Below are 17,334 nucleotides of genomic sequence, written 5' to 3' on the forward strand. Positions count from 1 at the left end.
ATTTAAGGCCCCCCCAAAAAATCCAAACTTTTCTGACCCTTTGTGAAAAAGTAACTCCCTCTTGTGTTAAATTACAAAGTCGCTGTGACTAACCCCGAATTTTGAAAAGGTGAGTTCATTTTCACAAGCCACACCCAAATTTGATTGCCACCATACTTGCTGAATCAAGAAATCTTAAATAGAATCTGTCAGAGAACGTGAAGTAGGGTACAAGATCTGAAAGAGAAAAAAGTGATTGAAGTCCATCAGTCTGGAAAAGGTTAAAAAGCTATTTTCAAGGCTTTAGGGCTCCAGTGAACTACTATCTGAGCCATTGTCCACAAAAGGAGAAAATTTTCCCAAGAACGTGATGATGACTCATCCAGGAGATCGGAAAAGAACCTCTTAACAAAATCTAAAGTCCTGCTGGGCCCAGTTAAGGTCAGTGTTCATGACTCTTCTATAACAAAAGACATTGGTCAAAAATGGCATCTTTGGGAGAGTTCCCAGGCGAAAACCCCTGTTGTCAACAAAGAAGGCAAAGGCTTTGCCCCAAAACATCTTGCTGATCCTCAGGACATTTGGAGAAACATTCTGTGGCCTAACAAGAGAAAACTTGAACTTTTTGGAAGGTATGAAGGTGGCAGTCTGATGGTCTGGGGCTGCTTTCGTACCTCAGAAATAGGACAACGTGCTGTAATTGATGAAACAATGAATTCTGCTGTGTACCAGACAATCCTGAAGGAGAACATCCGCCCATCACTTCGCGCCCTCAAAGTCAAGCGCTCTTGGATCATGAAGCAGAACAACAATCTGAAACACACCGGCAACTCCATCTCTGAATGTGTCTCCCCCCCCAAATAGGATTTTTGACTGGCCAAATCAAAGTCCGGAGTTTAATCCCATTGAGATGCTGAGGTGTGACCTTAAACAGGCTGTTCATGCAAGAAAACCCTCCAATATGGCGGAGTTAAATTGTCATTTAAAGATTGTATTAAGCACTTCCTTGGGTTGTTGCTGAGTGACATTAGAATTGGTTTGATGATTTTAAACCTTTGCATGTGATAGTTTTTTTTTTTTTTTTTTTGGGGGGGGGTGCTTTTTCACAGCTCTACATTTGTCAAAACCAGAAGTTTACATGCATTATATTAAAAGATATTTCTTCATCTTATATTATCCAACATGAAATTAGACAACTTTTCCTGTTCTAGGTCAATTAGGTTTACCAAAATTACCCCGAAAGGGACAAGCCGAAAGAAACTTACTTTTATTTGCTATATGCCAGAATAAAGAGTGAATTTTATTGTTTTTGTTTTTTGAGAAACTACACCACCTAACGCTAAGAAAAAATTGCTTCAATAATCCAAGTGGTAAATGGGCAACCGCTTGAAATCACTCGCTACACAAAAAGACTACAGTGGGTGTGTATTTTGACTTAATTCACCTTGATTAAACAATTTTATCAGGTTTTTGTGCTTTTTATATTTATATTTTACAATACAATGCTATTTTCTCGAAAGCACGTTTGATGCTATTTGACTTCGTTTCAATGCGGGGAATTGATATGACATATGAGTAAATAGTTCCACGAGTTTGGGAACGGAACAATTCAACTCATAAGTTACTTGGGCAGACTTTTGACATTTTCCCAGAAGAATGAGCCCTCACCGCTAGAGGTCACTGTCATCCACTGTCTGCACACCTTCCAAACATTGCGCTGATTGGACCGAGAGTTGGGAGGCGAATCGTTTTCCCATCCATCAAGTGAGCGGGACCAGACCAGAATCTCTGCTGTGGCGCCGCTTGGGACGTGAGCCCCCTGACCCCAAAGAGGCACTTCCTGCGTAAGTCTTTGTTAAACTACCACACATTTGAATGAGTGCACGTATTTGTATTGCTGTTGTTATTATTGTTTTTTTTATTATGTATTACTTTGTTGATTTATGAAAGTGTCCATTAATCAGATAACGTCGGTCGAGTGTTGTTTCATTCATGAGGATCAAATTTAGACAATAATCCTGAATGCACTATTTCAGCAGGTGGGGTGGGGGGTGGTGGTGGTTCATTTCATAATCGACTTAAACTGCACTTTTTTTTATTGAAATAATTCATTTTAAAATGTGCCTCAGGGTAAAACTCTTATGAAGGAGGTAGAATTGTTGTTTAAAGGTGGCATGCAAAGAAAAGAGGAAAAAAGACTAACTCTGGAGGTTCTTGAGCGCCCAAAAAAAGGGCAAATATTTTGAATGATTTTTAGCTACCTTTTCGACTGTCATATTTTCAGTGTCAAGTGTCAGCATGAAAAAAAGATATGTGAGCTTTATTGTTTCCAAGTGAAACGGAACGGTGGCTGGAATTTACAGTTCAAAAGGTAAATGATTCAAAACAAAATTGGAATGTCAGATTAGAGTAACGGAAAAATGATTAGAGCAACTTTTTCAATTCCTTGTTCATTTTCATCCCTGGTAATGTTAAATGTGTATAATACAATAAATGAGGAAGAATGCGTCTGATCCCATCACGCTTGATCTAGTTGACATTCATCTATTGTCAATAGCATTTACCCTGTTCAGGGTCACGGCCAGCTGACTTTGGGCCAAAGGCGGACGACGCCCTCAACTGGTAAATGAGCAAATGAAACGAAGAAACTGAAGATGCAAGCGTTCTAATATTTTTTTCCACGACTGTATTTAACGTAAACATTGAGGGTCTGTCAAGGTAATTTCGTTTTCTATTGTTCTCCTTATCAGGCTCGAGACAACATGTTAAATAAACATACCTGTGAGAAAATGCCTTCCCAAAACCGAATGGAAGTCGTTTGGGTTCCTGGTCTCTTTAAAAGGGTCCTCGCCACTCACAGGATCTGCCAGAGGAAAAACAGTGGAACAGTTGGGAAGCGTTGGCCTCACAGTTCTGAGGTCCCGGGTTAAATCCCGGACCCTCCTGTGTGGAGTTTGCATGTTCTCCCCGTGCCTGTGTGTTTTTTTTTCTTTTTTTTTTTTGTTTTCTGGGCACTCCGGTTTCATCCTGCATCCCAAAAACGTGCAACATTAAATGGACACTCTAAATTGTCCGTAGGTGTGATTGTGAGTGTGGCTGTTTGTCTTCATGTGCCCTGCGGTTGGCTGGCAACCAGTTCAGGGTGTCCCCCGCCTCCTGCCCGTTGACAGCTGGGATAGGCTCCAGCACTCCCCGTGACCCCCGTGAGGATAAGCGGCTAAGAGAAAGGATGGATGGATGGATGGATGAAAAGCTTGATGGCTTTCAACAGCTTTGGCGCCTTCTGTGGCCTCATAGTGCCAAGGAACTACTGTTTGTTGAGGTGAATTAAGGAGCTTCACATAGTGCTTTTCCTTTTCTCGTGGCAATTTAGGCCTCCAAAAGACTTTTTTTGTTTGTTTGTTTCCAGGGGTGTCAGATATTTGCAAATTGGGCCGCGTCCCAAACCCTCGATTGACGTTCTGATTGGTCCCAGGCAGCGCACCCGAGCAGGATGAGGATCGTCAAGTGAACGCGGCATCAGAATGACGTCGTCAGTCCTCCTCCTCCTCCTCCTGGATCTCTCCCTCTCGGATCGGGTGTGGGCCTCCCACCAACATTTCCACCCGCACTCCATCAAGATCCCGGGCGACATCACCCTGGGCGGCCTGTTCCCCATTCACGCCCGCGGACCCCACGGATTGCCCTGCGGCGAGCTGAAGAAGGAGAAGGGGATCCACCGCATGGAAGCCATGTTGTACGCCCTGGACCAGATCAACAGCGACCCCGCGCTGCTGCCCAACATCACGCTGGGCGCCCGCATCCTGGACACGTGCTCCCGGGACACGTACGCCCTGGAGCAGTCGCTGACCTTCGTGCAGGCACTCATCCAAAAGGACACGTCCGACATCCGCTGCTCCGACGGACAACCGCCCGTCATTCGGAAACCGGAACGTGTGGTGGCGGTGATCGGCGCCTCCGCCAGCTCCGTGTCCATCATGGTGGCCAACATCCTGCGCCTCTTTGAGGTAACTCGCATCGTAGAATATCCAATGAACGCCTGCCACGTTAAAATAACTCCAATTGAAATGCGACACTGTACCTGAAGTCAGTCGGTCCCATATGATTTCATATTCTTATTGGCTACTCTGTATGTTGTGCTAAATTGGTATTTGTGAATTTATTTCACAAAACTGAGATGGTGACTTCTTCAATTTTTGAGCATGGACACCAGCAAGGTCTAACGGTGGATGACTGGTTAGCACATCTGCCTCATACTTCTTTAACTCATGTTCAGCTCTGGCCTTGCCTGTGTGGAGTTTGAATGTGGTCTTCGTCCCTGTGTGTCTCCCCCCCCCCCCCCACACACACACATACACTCCAAAAACCTGCATGATAGGTTAACTGAGACCTCTTAACTGCCCCTCGGTGTGAATGTGAGTACGATTGATTGTTTGTCTCTATGCCCTGCTAATGGCTGGCAACCTGTTCAGAGTGTACCCGACCTCTTGCTCAGAATCCGCTAAGAGAGTCTCCGGCCCCCCCCTGCGAAACCTACCGAGGCTTAGCCGGATGAAAAATGGATGGATGGATACATACCAGTAATTCTGAGGGGCATATTATACATGGAAACAAGGAAAATGTTTTTCGTTGTTAATGTCGTCGCGGGGAGTAAAATATTTTCTTGAGTATTACAGTTGAAATTGCACTGTCGCCACACCGATTGCTGCTGCTACTACATATGATATGAAATATTGCTATAATATGAATTGTATTTTTGCATCCACTTCCAATTTGTCAACTTGACCTCTTTACTTGGTGCATGCACGCTTTCTCCCTTCCATGGAATCCATCCCACCAGAGTTCTAATTTAAGACACGGCCCGCTGCTTTATGATTGGCTGCAGCATCCAGCCATGTTGAAATGACCCGTGTCGTGCGCTCGTGTGATTCATATCGCGACCTCACCTTGACACTGTTGGAGGCCTGCACTTTCTTTAATGACTCCAACATGAAAGATGGGGGGGACCTCACACTGGTAATTGCAAGTTTGAGCCATTTGAAAAGCATGGACTTTTTAAAACCGCGGCATGCCGTCAAAACGGGCAGGTGAGGTTATATAAAGACAAAATATGGATTTGGTTGGGAGTGGTTTAGTGTTGCAGAAACGCACAATTGCAATCGGGTGCGGATGGCCGGCATTTGTTGTACACGTCCACGTCACTTAGTAGCTGCCGTGTCAGTCAAACAATGAACTCGGTCACTGTCAGAGCAAATATAAATAAACACTGATACCATAAACTGTACAATATCATGTGTCAGTTATCAGAAGCTGAGTTTTGTGTGTGAGTGTGCATGTTTGTGTGTTTCGAGAGAGCGAAAGGTGCCTTTTTCTTTTTTGTAATGGAAAAACAGACTGTCCCCCATCCATCCATTTTCTTAGCCGCTTATCCTCACGAGGGTTCCGGGGAGTGCTGGAGCCTGTCCCAGCTGTCAACGGGCAGGAGGCGGGGCACACCCTGAACTGGTTGCCAGCCAATCGCGGGGCACATCGAGACAAACAGCCGCACTCCCAATCACACCTAGGGGCAATTTGGAGTCTCCAATTACTGTTGCGTGTTTTTTGGAATGTGGGAGGAAAACCGGAGTGCCCGGAGAAAACCCAGGCAGGCACGGGGAGAACATGCAAACTCCAAACAGGCGGTGCCGGGATTGAACCTGGGACCTCAGAACTGTGAGGCCAACGCTTTCCAGCTGCTCCACCGTGCTCCCGACTGTCTCCCACGCTATATTAATTTAGAAGCTATTAGTTTTCTGCTTCGCTGCTGGTTTTAATCTTTTTAATGACAGACTGCATGTGTGTGTGGTGGGCTTGGCCTCGCATATAACAAGCAATCATGAAAAAATGTGACACGATTGCCGTAGTTCCCTGTTATCTCGTTTCGCTGGTACGAAATGTTGTGTGTGTTTTTATTTATTGTTTGCGAGTCATGTTGTGTGCAAGCAGTGGTTGCGTTACTCTGGGCCCAATATAACTCACTAATCTGACAACACACAGACAAAATGTGTCCTAATGTGATTGTTACTCTCTTGATTGAAAAGTGACACACATTTGGGCTGTTTCACAATTTTAATCCTTTTGACGGGAGTTTGTCATTGTCTCTGCAAATGTCTGACTTTCCATTCACATCCACAATGTCAACAACAAAATTCCGTCAAGCCAGTCGGGCAGAGACTGTCAACATCTGTCTGTCCATAGACGCACGCACACAAACACACACCCCGTGTAAACATCCGACGGTCTTTCCAGATTGCAGTCCGTGTTGGCCGTTGACGCGTCGCGTGTGGCTCTCAGATCCCGCAGGTGAGCTACGCGTCGACCGCTCCAGAGCTGAGCGACAACAACCGCTACGACTTCTTCTCGCGAGTGGTCCCTCCGGACTCGTACCAGGCTCAGGCCATGCTGGACATCGTCAAAGCTCTGGGATGGAACTACGTGTCTACGCTGGCCTCAGAGGGGAACTACGGCGAGAGCGGAGTTGATGCCTTCATGCAAATCTCCAGGGAGGCTGGTAAGATCATAACTCTGCCACCGTCTGTCCCTTTACGTTCATTCATAATATGTTCATCTGTCCATCCATTCACTTTCGGCTTGGCAAAAGATGAATTGTTGCTTTTTAGTCACTGCTGCTGCTTCATGGTGTTATTAGTATGTATAATATGAATAATTGTCATGTTAATACAATGTAATCTGCATGATTGTGTTATTACAACAAAATGTGTGATTCTTTCTCGTTCGTACAGTCTTTTTGATTTTGTCTTATTACAATGTAATAGGTGTGAGGATTTCTTATTACAATGTAATATGATTCTGTCTGTTATTACAATGTAATGTGTGATTCTGTCTTGCAATTACAGTGTAATAGATATGACTTTGTCTTGTTACTACAATGTAATGGGTATAATTGTGTCAAGTTTGTTTGTACGTACAAAGAGTCTCAAAGTGCTTTCATAAACCCACACTTGGCAATGATTGCCTGTCTTGTTATGGAATAGACATGAATCTGTCTTGTTACGACAATGTATTATGGACGATTGCGTACCGTTGCTTTTGATGTGATTGTCCCAGGCGGCGTGTGTATCGCCCAGTCGGTGAAGATTCCCCGCGAGCCCACAGACGGCGAGTTTGACAAGATTGTCAATCGTTTGATGGAGACCAGCAACGCCAGGGGGGTCATCATCTTTGCCAACGAGGACGACATCAAGTAGATGCTCGCCGCTGGTTTGGTCCCTTCCTCGGGGTACAGCCCCCCTAACTTAATCCCTGTTGTGGTCTTGACAGACAGGTCCTGGAGGCTGCCAAGCGTGCCAACCTGACGGGGCACTTCCTGTTTGTGGGCTCCGATAGCTGGGGAGCGAAGAGCTCACCCGTCATGGAGCTGGAGGACATCGCCGAGGGAGCCGTCACCATCCTGCCCAAGCGGGCATCCATCGATCGTAAGAACACTCTGGGGAAGCGCGTGTGTGTGTCATGCCTGTGTGTTTGTGTGTGTGTGTGTGTGTACTATGTATACTGGGTGTTGTCACGAACCAACGATACGGGGGCGGACCCAAATGCAGGACTCCAAGACGAGGACATGGACAGGAGATGCTTGGTCCTTGGGCAGGCGGCTTCCCTGGCGACGTGCCCGGCGATGCCTCATCTTTCCTGCTGGGTCCTGTTCTGGCCAGTTCGTTCTGTCACGAACCAACGATGCGGGAGGCGTACACAAATGCAGGACTCCAAGACGAGGACATGATGTCGTAGACATGGTTTTATTTCGGAAGCGGGTCGATACCAAAAAAAGCAGTCCAAAACAAGGCAAAGGCACAAAAACGCTAGGCAAGGCAGGATCCAAAAAGACATCCAGCAAGGTCCGATGACTATGGGGCAAACGAACAATCGTAACAGGACGGGGTAAACCAAAGGGCACAGAATCGCTGTGACGAGGATAGCTCAACACTACACTTACTCTGAGTGGTGGAGAATCCAACTGGCAGTGAACGCAACACACTGACACAAGGCAACAAACTGGCAATGCCAGTGACAAAACTCCAAACTTAAACACATGGTCTCATTAGAGTCCACATGCAAAACAGCTGTGGCCAGTGACAGGTGTCAGATATGACACCGCCCAGAGTGGTGGCCAGGCCACGCCCCTCTTGGCCGTGGTCCAGCCTTGCTCATGACAGGTGTATGTATGTATCGTGTGTGTGGGTGCTGACTGCATAGGTGTTTGTGTGTGCATCATGTACTCTACCTGTGGGTGTTCGGCATATGTTTGTGTGTGTGTGTGCATTGTGTTTGCGCATATGCTGTTTATGTGTGTTTACTGTATATGTTTGTTTTTTATTTTTGTTGTTACCACCAATCCTATTTGTTAGCTCGTCCATGATGTTTTGCATGGTTCGTTCATGGTAAACTAATTTTGCAAGTGGTTGCTTTCAAGACACAAGCAGTGAGTCAATCTTTGTTTTACAGTGCTGTGAAAAGTATTTTGCCCCCTTCTTAAATTCTCACACGTTTGCCGAGTTTCTACACTTTACCCTTTAAACTCATCAAACAAATGTAAATATTAGACAAAGGTGTCCCAAGTGGTAGCACGGTGGCTCAGCTGGTAAAGCATTGGCCTCACAGCTCCTGGGTTCATTCTCAGACCCACCTGTGTAGAGTGTGCATGTTCTTTCTGTGCGTGCGTGCGTGGGTTTCGGTTTCCTCCCACATCCCAAAAAACATGCAACATTAATTGGACTCTCTAAATTACCCCTAGGTGAGGGCGACTGTTGTCTGTCTCCATGTACCCTGCGATTGTCTGGCAACCAGTTCAGGTTGTACCCCGCCTCCTGCCCGATGACAGCTGGGATAGGCTCCAGCACTCCCCGCAACCCTCGTGAGGATGAGTGCCAAAGAAAATAGATGGGTTTAAGGAGGTAATTAAGTTTTAATGAACAAAGATTAGCCGAAGTAAAACAAAATATATGTGCATGAATGAGAGGGGCGGAGGGGGAAGTGATAGCGAGGGTGGACGACTTCAAATATTTGGGGTCAGCAATCCAGAGCAATGGTGAGTGTGGGAAGGAAGTGAAGAAACGGGTCCAAGCGGGATGGAACAGCTGGCTGGAAGGTGTCTGAAAGAAAAGGTTGATGGATGTTGTGAGGGAGGACATGAGGACAGTGGTTGTTAGAGAGGTGGGTGCACGAGATGGGCTTAGATGGAAAAAGATGACACGCTGTGGCGACCCCTAATGGGACAAGCCCAAAGGAAAAGAAGAAGAAGGTAATTAAGTTGCTATATATTTTTTCCCATTTAATAAATAAAATCACCATTTAAAATGTACTTTGTTTATTTGGGTTGTTTGATGTTCTTCAACACGATAGTGGGGAAAGAATGCAAAGCAAAAAAATCAATTTGAGAAGCCAGCCAATACTTTTTTACAGCGCTGTAGGTTTAATTTGACGGCAAACTTCAACTCGGAACGGCATTAAAGAGCTTAAAACCTTTTCTTGTAACAGCACCCCTGAATGTCAGTGTGGGTGTTCTGTATGTGTGTGTTCCAGGTTTTGATCAGTATTTCATGTCTCGCTCTCTGGAGAACAACCGCAGAAACATTTGGTTCAACGAGTTCTGGGAGGACGACTTCCGGTGCAAGCTGACCCGACCTGGAGTCGAAATGGACCCCGGCAAGAAAAAATGCACAGGTGGGGTGAACCCCATTGGATGTCGACCGTTGACATAGTACACGGACCCCATGGTAGATGTCAATGATACTGGATAAATATTGCAGAAATTTTCTATAATTTAGCAGTAAGGCTTAATCACGCACTGGTCGCGCCATTCCAGTGTCTACCTGTCGCTGACCCTGCAGGCAAGGAGAGAATCGGCCAGGACTCTCCGTACGAGCAGGAGGGCAAGGTCCAGTTTGTGATCGACGCCGTGTACGCCGTCGCCTACGCCCTAGACAGCATGCAGCGACAGCTCTGTGGCGACCAATCCGACGGTGGCGTGTGCAGCGCCATGGACCCCGTGGAGGGACGCTCCTTGCTCGACTACATCCGAGACGTCAACTTCAACGGTCAGATTTTACCGCCGCCGTGAAAACTTCCGTCTCACGTGGATAGAAAAAGTTGGTCACATGGTCACAAAGGGGGCGTGTCATTTTGCCTAACAGGCAGTGCAGGCACCAGCGTCTTATTCAACGAGAACGGCGACGCTCCGGGTCGTTACGACATCTTCCAGTTTCAGATGACCAACCACAGTCATCCTGGCTACCACGTCATTGGCCAGTGGACCAACAACCTGCGTCTCAATGTAAGCCTCCTATTGGTCCCAAATCTACATTTACCGTGTGACGTCTGCGTGTGTCTGTGAGTGCTCGTGTGCATCAGGTGGAGGAGATGCAGTGGTCTGGAGGAGATAGGTCGCTACCAGAATCCATTTGCAGTTTGCCCTGTAAACCAGGAGAGAGGAAGAAGATGGTCAAAGGGGTGCCGTGTTGTTGGCACTGTGAGGTAACGCATATCAATTTACAGTATATATGTATTGTAGATGTGTTAAAAAAGAAAACCTGAAGTATCACGCAGCCATGAGGAATCAGACCATGAGTCTTATTGGGTATGAGTTGAGTTTTTCCACATCTGGATTTAAGGACTTCCTTGCAGATCCTCTCCAGTTGTCTCATGTTGAATGGTGAACATTGGTGGACAGCTATTTTCAAGTCCTTCCAGAGATGTTCAATTGGGTTTAAGTTAGGTTCTCTGGCCGGGTCATTCAAGAACAGTCAGTCAGTCTTTGTTATTTTAGCTGTTATTGTCTTGTTGGAAGGCGAACCCTCGGACCAGCATGAGGTCCTGAGCACTCTGAAGAAGGTTTTCTTCCACGATTTCCCTGTACTTGGCCACCTTCATACCTACATTTCGGGTCCAGTTTGCTCCAATAAAACTGAATAAAAAAAAAAACAAAAAAAACTACTCACCCCTACCTCTGGGTTTGGCCCAATGAAACCCTCTGATACAGTGTGTGGAGGCAGACCACAGTAATAGCCACCCATTTTCGACAAAATAGAAGTAGGAAGAGCACATTTTCAACGTATGTTAGAAAAATAATCAAGTTAAGTAGAGATACCTGAAACTACTTTCCGTTCAGCTCTGCGACGGCTACCAGTACCAAGTGGATGAATTTACCTGCGAGACGTGTCCGTCGGACATGCGGCCAGTTCCCAACAGGACCACTTGTCGTCCGACGCCTATCATCAAACTGGAGTGGAACTCGCCTTGGGCCCTGGTGCCCGCCTCCCTTTCCATGCTCGGGATCCTGACGACATCTGCGGTCATCATCACCTTCATGCGTTTTAACAACACGCCTATTGTCAGAGCTTCTGGACGAGAGCTCAGCTATGTTTTACTGACAGGTTGGTGACAGGTAGTCGCTAAGTGCGGCTACTTTCTAGAGGGGATGAAATACAACAATTAAAGCCCCTCCCCCAAAGAAAAGTCCCGTTCAAATATGTACCAAAGCCTGTGCCAGCGTTTGATGTCTTGTCTTGACTCGATGTGACTCTCTCTCCGCTGTCAGGGATCTTTTTGATCTACTTGATCACATTCCTGATGATTGCCGAGCCCGGTGTGGTGGTGTGCGCATTCCGGCGCCTCCTGCTGGGCCTGGGCATGGCCATCACGTACTCCGCCATGTTGACCAAAACCAACCGCATCTATCGCATCTTCGAGCAAGGCAAGCGCTCGGTGACGCCACCCAAGTTCATCAGCCCCACCTCCCAACTGCTCATCACCTTCATCCTGGTCTCGGTCCAGGTGAGGACACGACTTCCTGTTTCTGCTGGCATCACATTTTAAAAAAAAAAATTTGGGGCAACTGGAGTGTCGCTAGGGGATGATGATTGTTTTGCATTGTCACGAGTTGCTCATATGCCTTGTGACAAATGTTTCAATCTTGCTCCATAGAATGTTGTTAATGTTTAATTGGTTCATTGGTCTCACAGTTCTGAGGTCCCAGGTTCTGGGACCTATGGTGATTGGGCGATTGGTAAGTCAACTGGTTGTTTTGATTGCTTTGCGAGCTGGTCGACTGATTGCTCGCTTACTCATTCAATGGTCATTTGTTCGGTCGATTGATGGATTGGTTGGATGTTCAATTGGTTAATTGGTAATTACTGATTGGTTGGGATATTTCGTTCCACTGACTGATTGGCTGGTTGGTTATTTACACAACTGATTGGTCGATTGATATGTCAGTTGGTTGATTAGTTGGCTGGCTGTTTGATTCGTGTGTACGTTGGTCAATTAGTTTAATTGGTTGGTTGATTTTGTTTGCGTTTGTCGGTAATTGGCTCAACTGGTTTGTCAGTCGAGTTAGTAATTTGTTAGTTGATTGGTCAATTGATGGGTTGGCTTTTTCTTCACATATATGATGGTCATTTATTTCGATTGGTTGGTAGATTGATCTATTGTGTGCTTGTTGGCTGGCCAGTCGATTGCTTTTGGTTCAAGTGAAGCGAAGTTGGTCAGTTGATTGGTTGGTAGGTAAATTCATTGGCTGGTTAATCAACTGATTGGCTGCTTGATTAAATATTTGGTAGGTTGATAAAGTGATCATTTGGCTGGTCAACTGATTGAATGGGTTGGTTAAGTGAGTGGCTAGTTGATTGGTCAATGGATTTGTTGGTTACAAGTTCATTCATCAAATGAGTGGTAAATTGGTTTAATAGGTTGATCAATATGGTGGTTGATACAGTGATGGGTTGGTTATGAAGATAATTTGTCAATTTATTGGTTGACTGATTAGTTGATTGAGCTCCTCTATTTGTTGTCAGACTCCAGTTGCCTCCATTCATCTTTGGTGGATCAACACGACCTGCACATGTGTGTGTGTGTGTGTGTGTGTGTGTGTGTGTGTGTGTGTGTGTGTGTGTGTGTGTGTGTGTGTGTGTGTGTGTGTGTGTGTGTGTGTGTGTATGCACGTACCTCAGGTGTTGGGCGTGTTTGTGTGGTTCGCCGTGGTGCCGCCTCACACCATTGTTGACTACGACGAGCTGCGTCCCCCGAATCCCGACCTGGCTAGAGGGATCCTGAAATGCGACATGTCTGACCTGTCACTCATCTGCTGCCTCAGCTACAGTATCGTGCTGATGGTAAGAAGTGAAGCCCCGCCCACCGAGCAATGCAACCACATTACCTGCTGCATTTGCGTTGCTAGGTGACCTGCACAGTGTACGCCGTGAAAAGCCGTGGAGTCCCGGAGACGTTTAACGAGGCAAAGCCCATCGGGTTCACCATGTACACCACCTGTATCGTCTGGCTGGCCTTCATACCCATCTTCTTTGGTACGGCCCAATCCACGGAAAAGGTACGAACTGATCCCAGGATGAGTTTTGAGACCACGTTAGACACAGATGTGAAATCTATCGTCTTGTTGAAGTAAATGGAAATGCAATCTATCTCATTTTATTCTGCTTCATCATAGTATATACTAAGGCTGGGGCTGTTGTATATTTTTCATGGTTAATTATTCTAGTTATTATCATATCAAGTATTTGAGTAAAGAATGTGATTTTGCGTAATCAAACAACAATCCCAATATGAACTATACACTTGAAGTGCAGGAATTATTTCTTGTCCATTTGGGGTCACCATGCTCACACTCTACAGAAAGAGTGCTGGCTTTTGATTGGCACATATTTATCCATTAGTCTTCAAATACAAGCAAAAATTTGAGATACAAGGCTTTGGAAGAACGTTTTCTAATGAAAACAAAATTGCCTTGATTGAAATTGTGAAGCAGAAATGAACCAGTTGTGATGGTTGTGACTCATGAAGGTTTTCCTCTTCCTAGTGATGAATTTATTTATATATATATATATATTTTTTTTTTTTGGGGGGGGGGTCAGTCTGGGTTCAGGAAGGCTGACTTTTAATGGACTTTGCCGCCATCTCAGCACACCATCTGGATTGTCCAGATTACAGTTATAATCTGATGCAGGGTGTAATTATGGAAGCAAGCAGCTTGTTTCTGTCTAGTCCAGAACTGACAATCAGGTGCTTCCTGCTTGTTGCTGATGTTGATTGTGGGTTAGCGAACCGTACGTGCACGGATGTGACGTGTACCGTGCCGCAACAAAGGCTTGATTAAATGGGACACCGTTTATGCCCAGGGCCGATTTCTCGGATTTAATCTCATCTGATGAAGAAATAGCAGTATCGGTTATTGGGAAGTCAGAGGAATACTTCCATACAGATTTGAACCTGGGTTCCTCCGTTTTCCCAATCAACTGATGCTGCTATTTCTTCACCAGACGAGGATAAATACGAGAAATCGGCGCTGGGCATAAATGGTGTCACATGGAATCGAGCCTTTGTTGCGGCACGGGACACGTCACGTCCGTCCACGTAGGTCACGTGACTCGCGAAAGTGGCAGCGCCCCTGAAAATTTGTAATTGTCGATAAAAAATCTTCTGAAAAAACTATTAAATGAGAGACGATTTAACATCACATTGTCAAAATAGGGTACATATTACATGACCTGTTGGATACATTATTAATGCAAACCAGTGGATTTCCCCTTTAAGAACACGAGTGGCCAGTATTCATCAACAACAGATACGCAAGCAGTGGAGATGTGCCAAGACTACTACAGTAAGTGCCACAAATAAGGTATAACTGGGTTCCCAGAGATGTGACAAGAATCTCAAGACAAAACTGGCAGCAAGTTACAACGGAATTGTCAGTGAACTGTTTAAGAAGTTAAAGCCAAGAGGGAAGGAGGAAGAGGTGGTGACCAAGATGTGGAAGGTCCAAGTGGATTTTGCATATTCTTGTCTTAATTCCGGCAGCGGTGCAAGTCCTCAAGTTCACACAATATACAAGGAGGGTACTGACAATTGTTTCAGCAGTTTTGTCTGTTGCAGTCAGAGTTTGTCCTTTTTTGTGGCAGCACCAAACCAGACTGTGATAGATGAACACAGGACTGATTTGCTGACTGCCGTGTAGAACTGTCACAACAGCTCATGTGGCAGGCCGTGCTTCCTCGGAAGCCGCAGGAAGGTACATCCCCCTTGCTGGGCCTTTCTGAGGATGGAGTTGTTGTTGTCCCGATAGACTGTTATTCCCAGGAACTTGAACGTTTCCACAGTTGACATAGGGAAGCTGGATAGCCTGAGGGGACAGCTGTCTAGAAATCCACAATCCCCTCTGCAGTCTTGAGCGTGTTCAGCTCCAGGTACCGCCAGTGGCACCAACGCTCCAGCCGCTCCACTTTTTGTCGATACGCAGAGTCGTCACTGTCTTTGAAGAAGCCAGTGACTGCGACACCATGCGGAAGCGCAGTACTCTGGAGTGCAACAAGGCCAGCGCTACTGTGCGCAAAGTGTCACCTTATGCCCGCTGGTCTTTTCAGCGGGGCCACTCGAGATGTTGGTTTCTTGTGTAGGGCCTGCAGGTGAGGCTGGATTAGAACCCGGGGCCTCAGAACTGTGAGCCAGATGGGATAGCCATTAATCATTCTTAATGAGGTACACAGACTCCCTGTAATGGTAAATGTGACTGCCTGAGTACACGTTAGTTCTAAGTTCAATCAGTTTGATTTTTTTGAGGTGGTAAAATCAAAGTTTGTTTCTAAAAGATTCTAGATTCCATTTGTCCTCCTCCCTGCAGATGTTCATCCAGACGGCGACTTTGACTGTGTCCATGACCCTCAGTGCGTCCGTCTCGCTCGGGATGCTCTACATTCCCAAAGTGTACGTCATCCTCTTCCAGCCCGAGCACAACATCCAGAAGAGAAAGAGGAGCTTCAAGGTGAGCAGAAAGCGACAAACAGACGAGGTGATGTTCTCTTGTGCTCTAGTGGTGCGCTATGCTGATGCTCGTTGTCTGCTAGGGCGTTGTCCAGGCTGCTCAGTTGTCTCACAAATCCCTCAAGGAGAATCAGAATGGAAGGAGCAAGTTTGAGCCTGACAGAACGCAGTAAACTCAAGGCATACTTCAACATGTAGGTACTGAGAGCACTCATGTTTCACTACGAATGTCCCAAAACGCTACTGTTTAGGCATTAAAGCCCTAAAAACACAGATTCTTTTATGTAAAGGTTCACAAATAACCCATGTTGAGGCATGAAGGTGTGACAGCACCCATGCTTCAGTACCAAGGTACCGTAGTTTCCGGCCTACAAGCCGCAACTTTTTTCACACGCTTTCAACCCTGCGGCTTATGCGGTGATGCGGCTAATTTGTGCATTTTTTTTTCTCACGGCCGCAAGGGGGCACTCGAGCAGAAAAGGTAAGAAAGAGACCGGTGGAATATAAGTGCCAAGGAAGGGACTTTTTCCGGCCCTGCGAGCACTGTGCTATCGTCTTGATGCTGTGTTACTGGCGTGTCTCAGTGATATTTACCGGGAAGATTTATTTTAACCGGCCCTGTTAGCGCTAACGCTAGCACGGCGCTAGCATTCAAATACAAGCAAAAATTTGAGATACAAGGCTTTGGAAGAACGTTTTCAAATGAAAACAAAATTGACTTGATTGAAATTGTGAAGCAGAAATGAACCAGTTGTGATGTTTGTTTTCCTCTTCCTTGGCGCTAATGCTAGCTTTGGCGCTAGCGTTAGCGCGGCGCTAGCTTTAGCACTCGCGTTAGCGCTAGCATTAAACACTTTCTGTGTACCGTCTTTCTTTGTAAATATCTCGTGTTTCAATGTGGGCACTTGCAGATTATGTACCAACTGGTATTTCCTTTACAAATGTACTCTGTGAGGCTTGTAACCAGGTGCGCTATGTAGGGCAGGAATTACGCTAATAAGAACAATGACGGTGCCGCATGGAACCTTTATCGACACGTGTGAGCGTCACAGTTTTAAGAACAACAACAAAAACAACGAGCTATTTCTGCATGAAGATGTGAAGAACACAATTCAACATGAAGGTTTTAGCAACTCTCCTTCTTCAGCACAGAAAGACAAAATGTTTCAGCGTTAAGGCATTAGGAATACTGACATTTCCGCATGGAGGTTTGTTTAGGCGTGAAGGTGTTAAGACAGCTAAAGCTTCAGCACAAAGGTTTTGCGTTTGAGTCGGTCGGTTTGTGCTGTTTGACAGAAAAAGAAATAGTGAGTCAGGATGTGGAATGCTACGTTAGCTTCCTGTGCTAACACCAGCATCCCGTTTTCTTCCCAGGGCGTTGTTCGGCCAATCCCTGCCCGCATCCCGGTGACGTCACCGTGACGATTGCGTGTTCGCTGGTCTGCAAATGGTTCTACTTCAAAGTGGTGATTGACCAATGATGATGTCATTCAAAAACCTGTCCAGGTTTCTTTCAACGGGATTTGCCCGAGT

At 46.0% G+C, this 17,334-nt stretch overlaps 1 protein-coding gene across 1 annotated transcript; it reads left to right on the plus strand.

Moving 5' to 3' along the window:
* The first annotated feature begins 3,184 nt into the window (after positions 1 to 3,184).
* Positions 3,185 to 17,334, plus strand: LOC133494763 (metabotropic glutamate receptor 6-like). The gene is made up of 16 exons (XM_061808909.1): positions 3,185 to 3,301; positions 3,389 to 3,986; positions 6,313 to 6,529; positions 7,087 to 7,222; positions 7,300 to 7,454; positions 9,556 to 9,696; positions 9,864 to 10,070; positions 10,167 to 10,306; positions 10,384 to 10,506; positions 11,141 to 11,405; positions 11,570 to 11,805; positions 12,981 to 13,142; positions 13,208 to 13,357; positions 15,662 to 15,802; positions 15,885 to 15,995; positions 17,176 to 17,334. The coding sequence occupies exons 2-15, from the start codon at positions 3,504 to 3,506 to the stop codon at positions 15,972 to 15,974; spliced, it is 2,646 nt and encodes an 881-aa protein (XP_061664893.1). The 5' UTR covers positions 3,185 to 3,301; positions 3,389 to 3,503; the 3' UTR covers positions 15,975 to 15,995; positions 17,176 to 17,334.

This window comes from Syngnathoides biaculeatus, chromosome 2 (assembly GCF_019802595.1).
Source record: "Syngnathoides biaculeatus isolate LvHL_M chromosome 2, ASM1980259v1, whole genome shotgun sequence".
NCBI classification, from domain to species: Eukaryota; Metazoa; Chordata; class Actinopteri; order Syngnathiformes; family Syngnathidae; genus Syngnathoides; species Syngnathoides biaculeatus.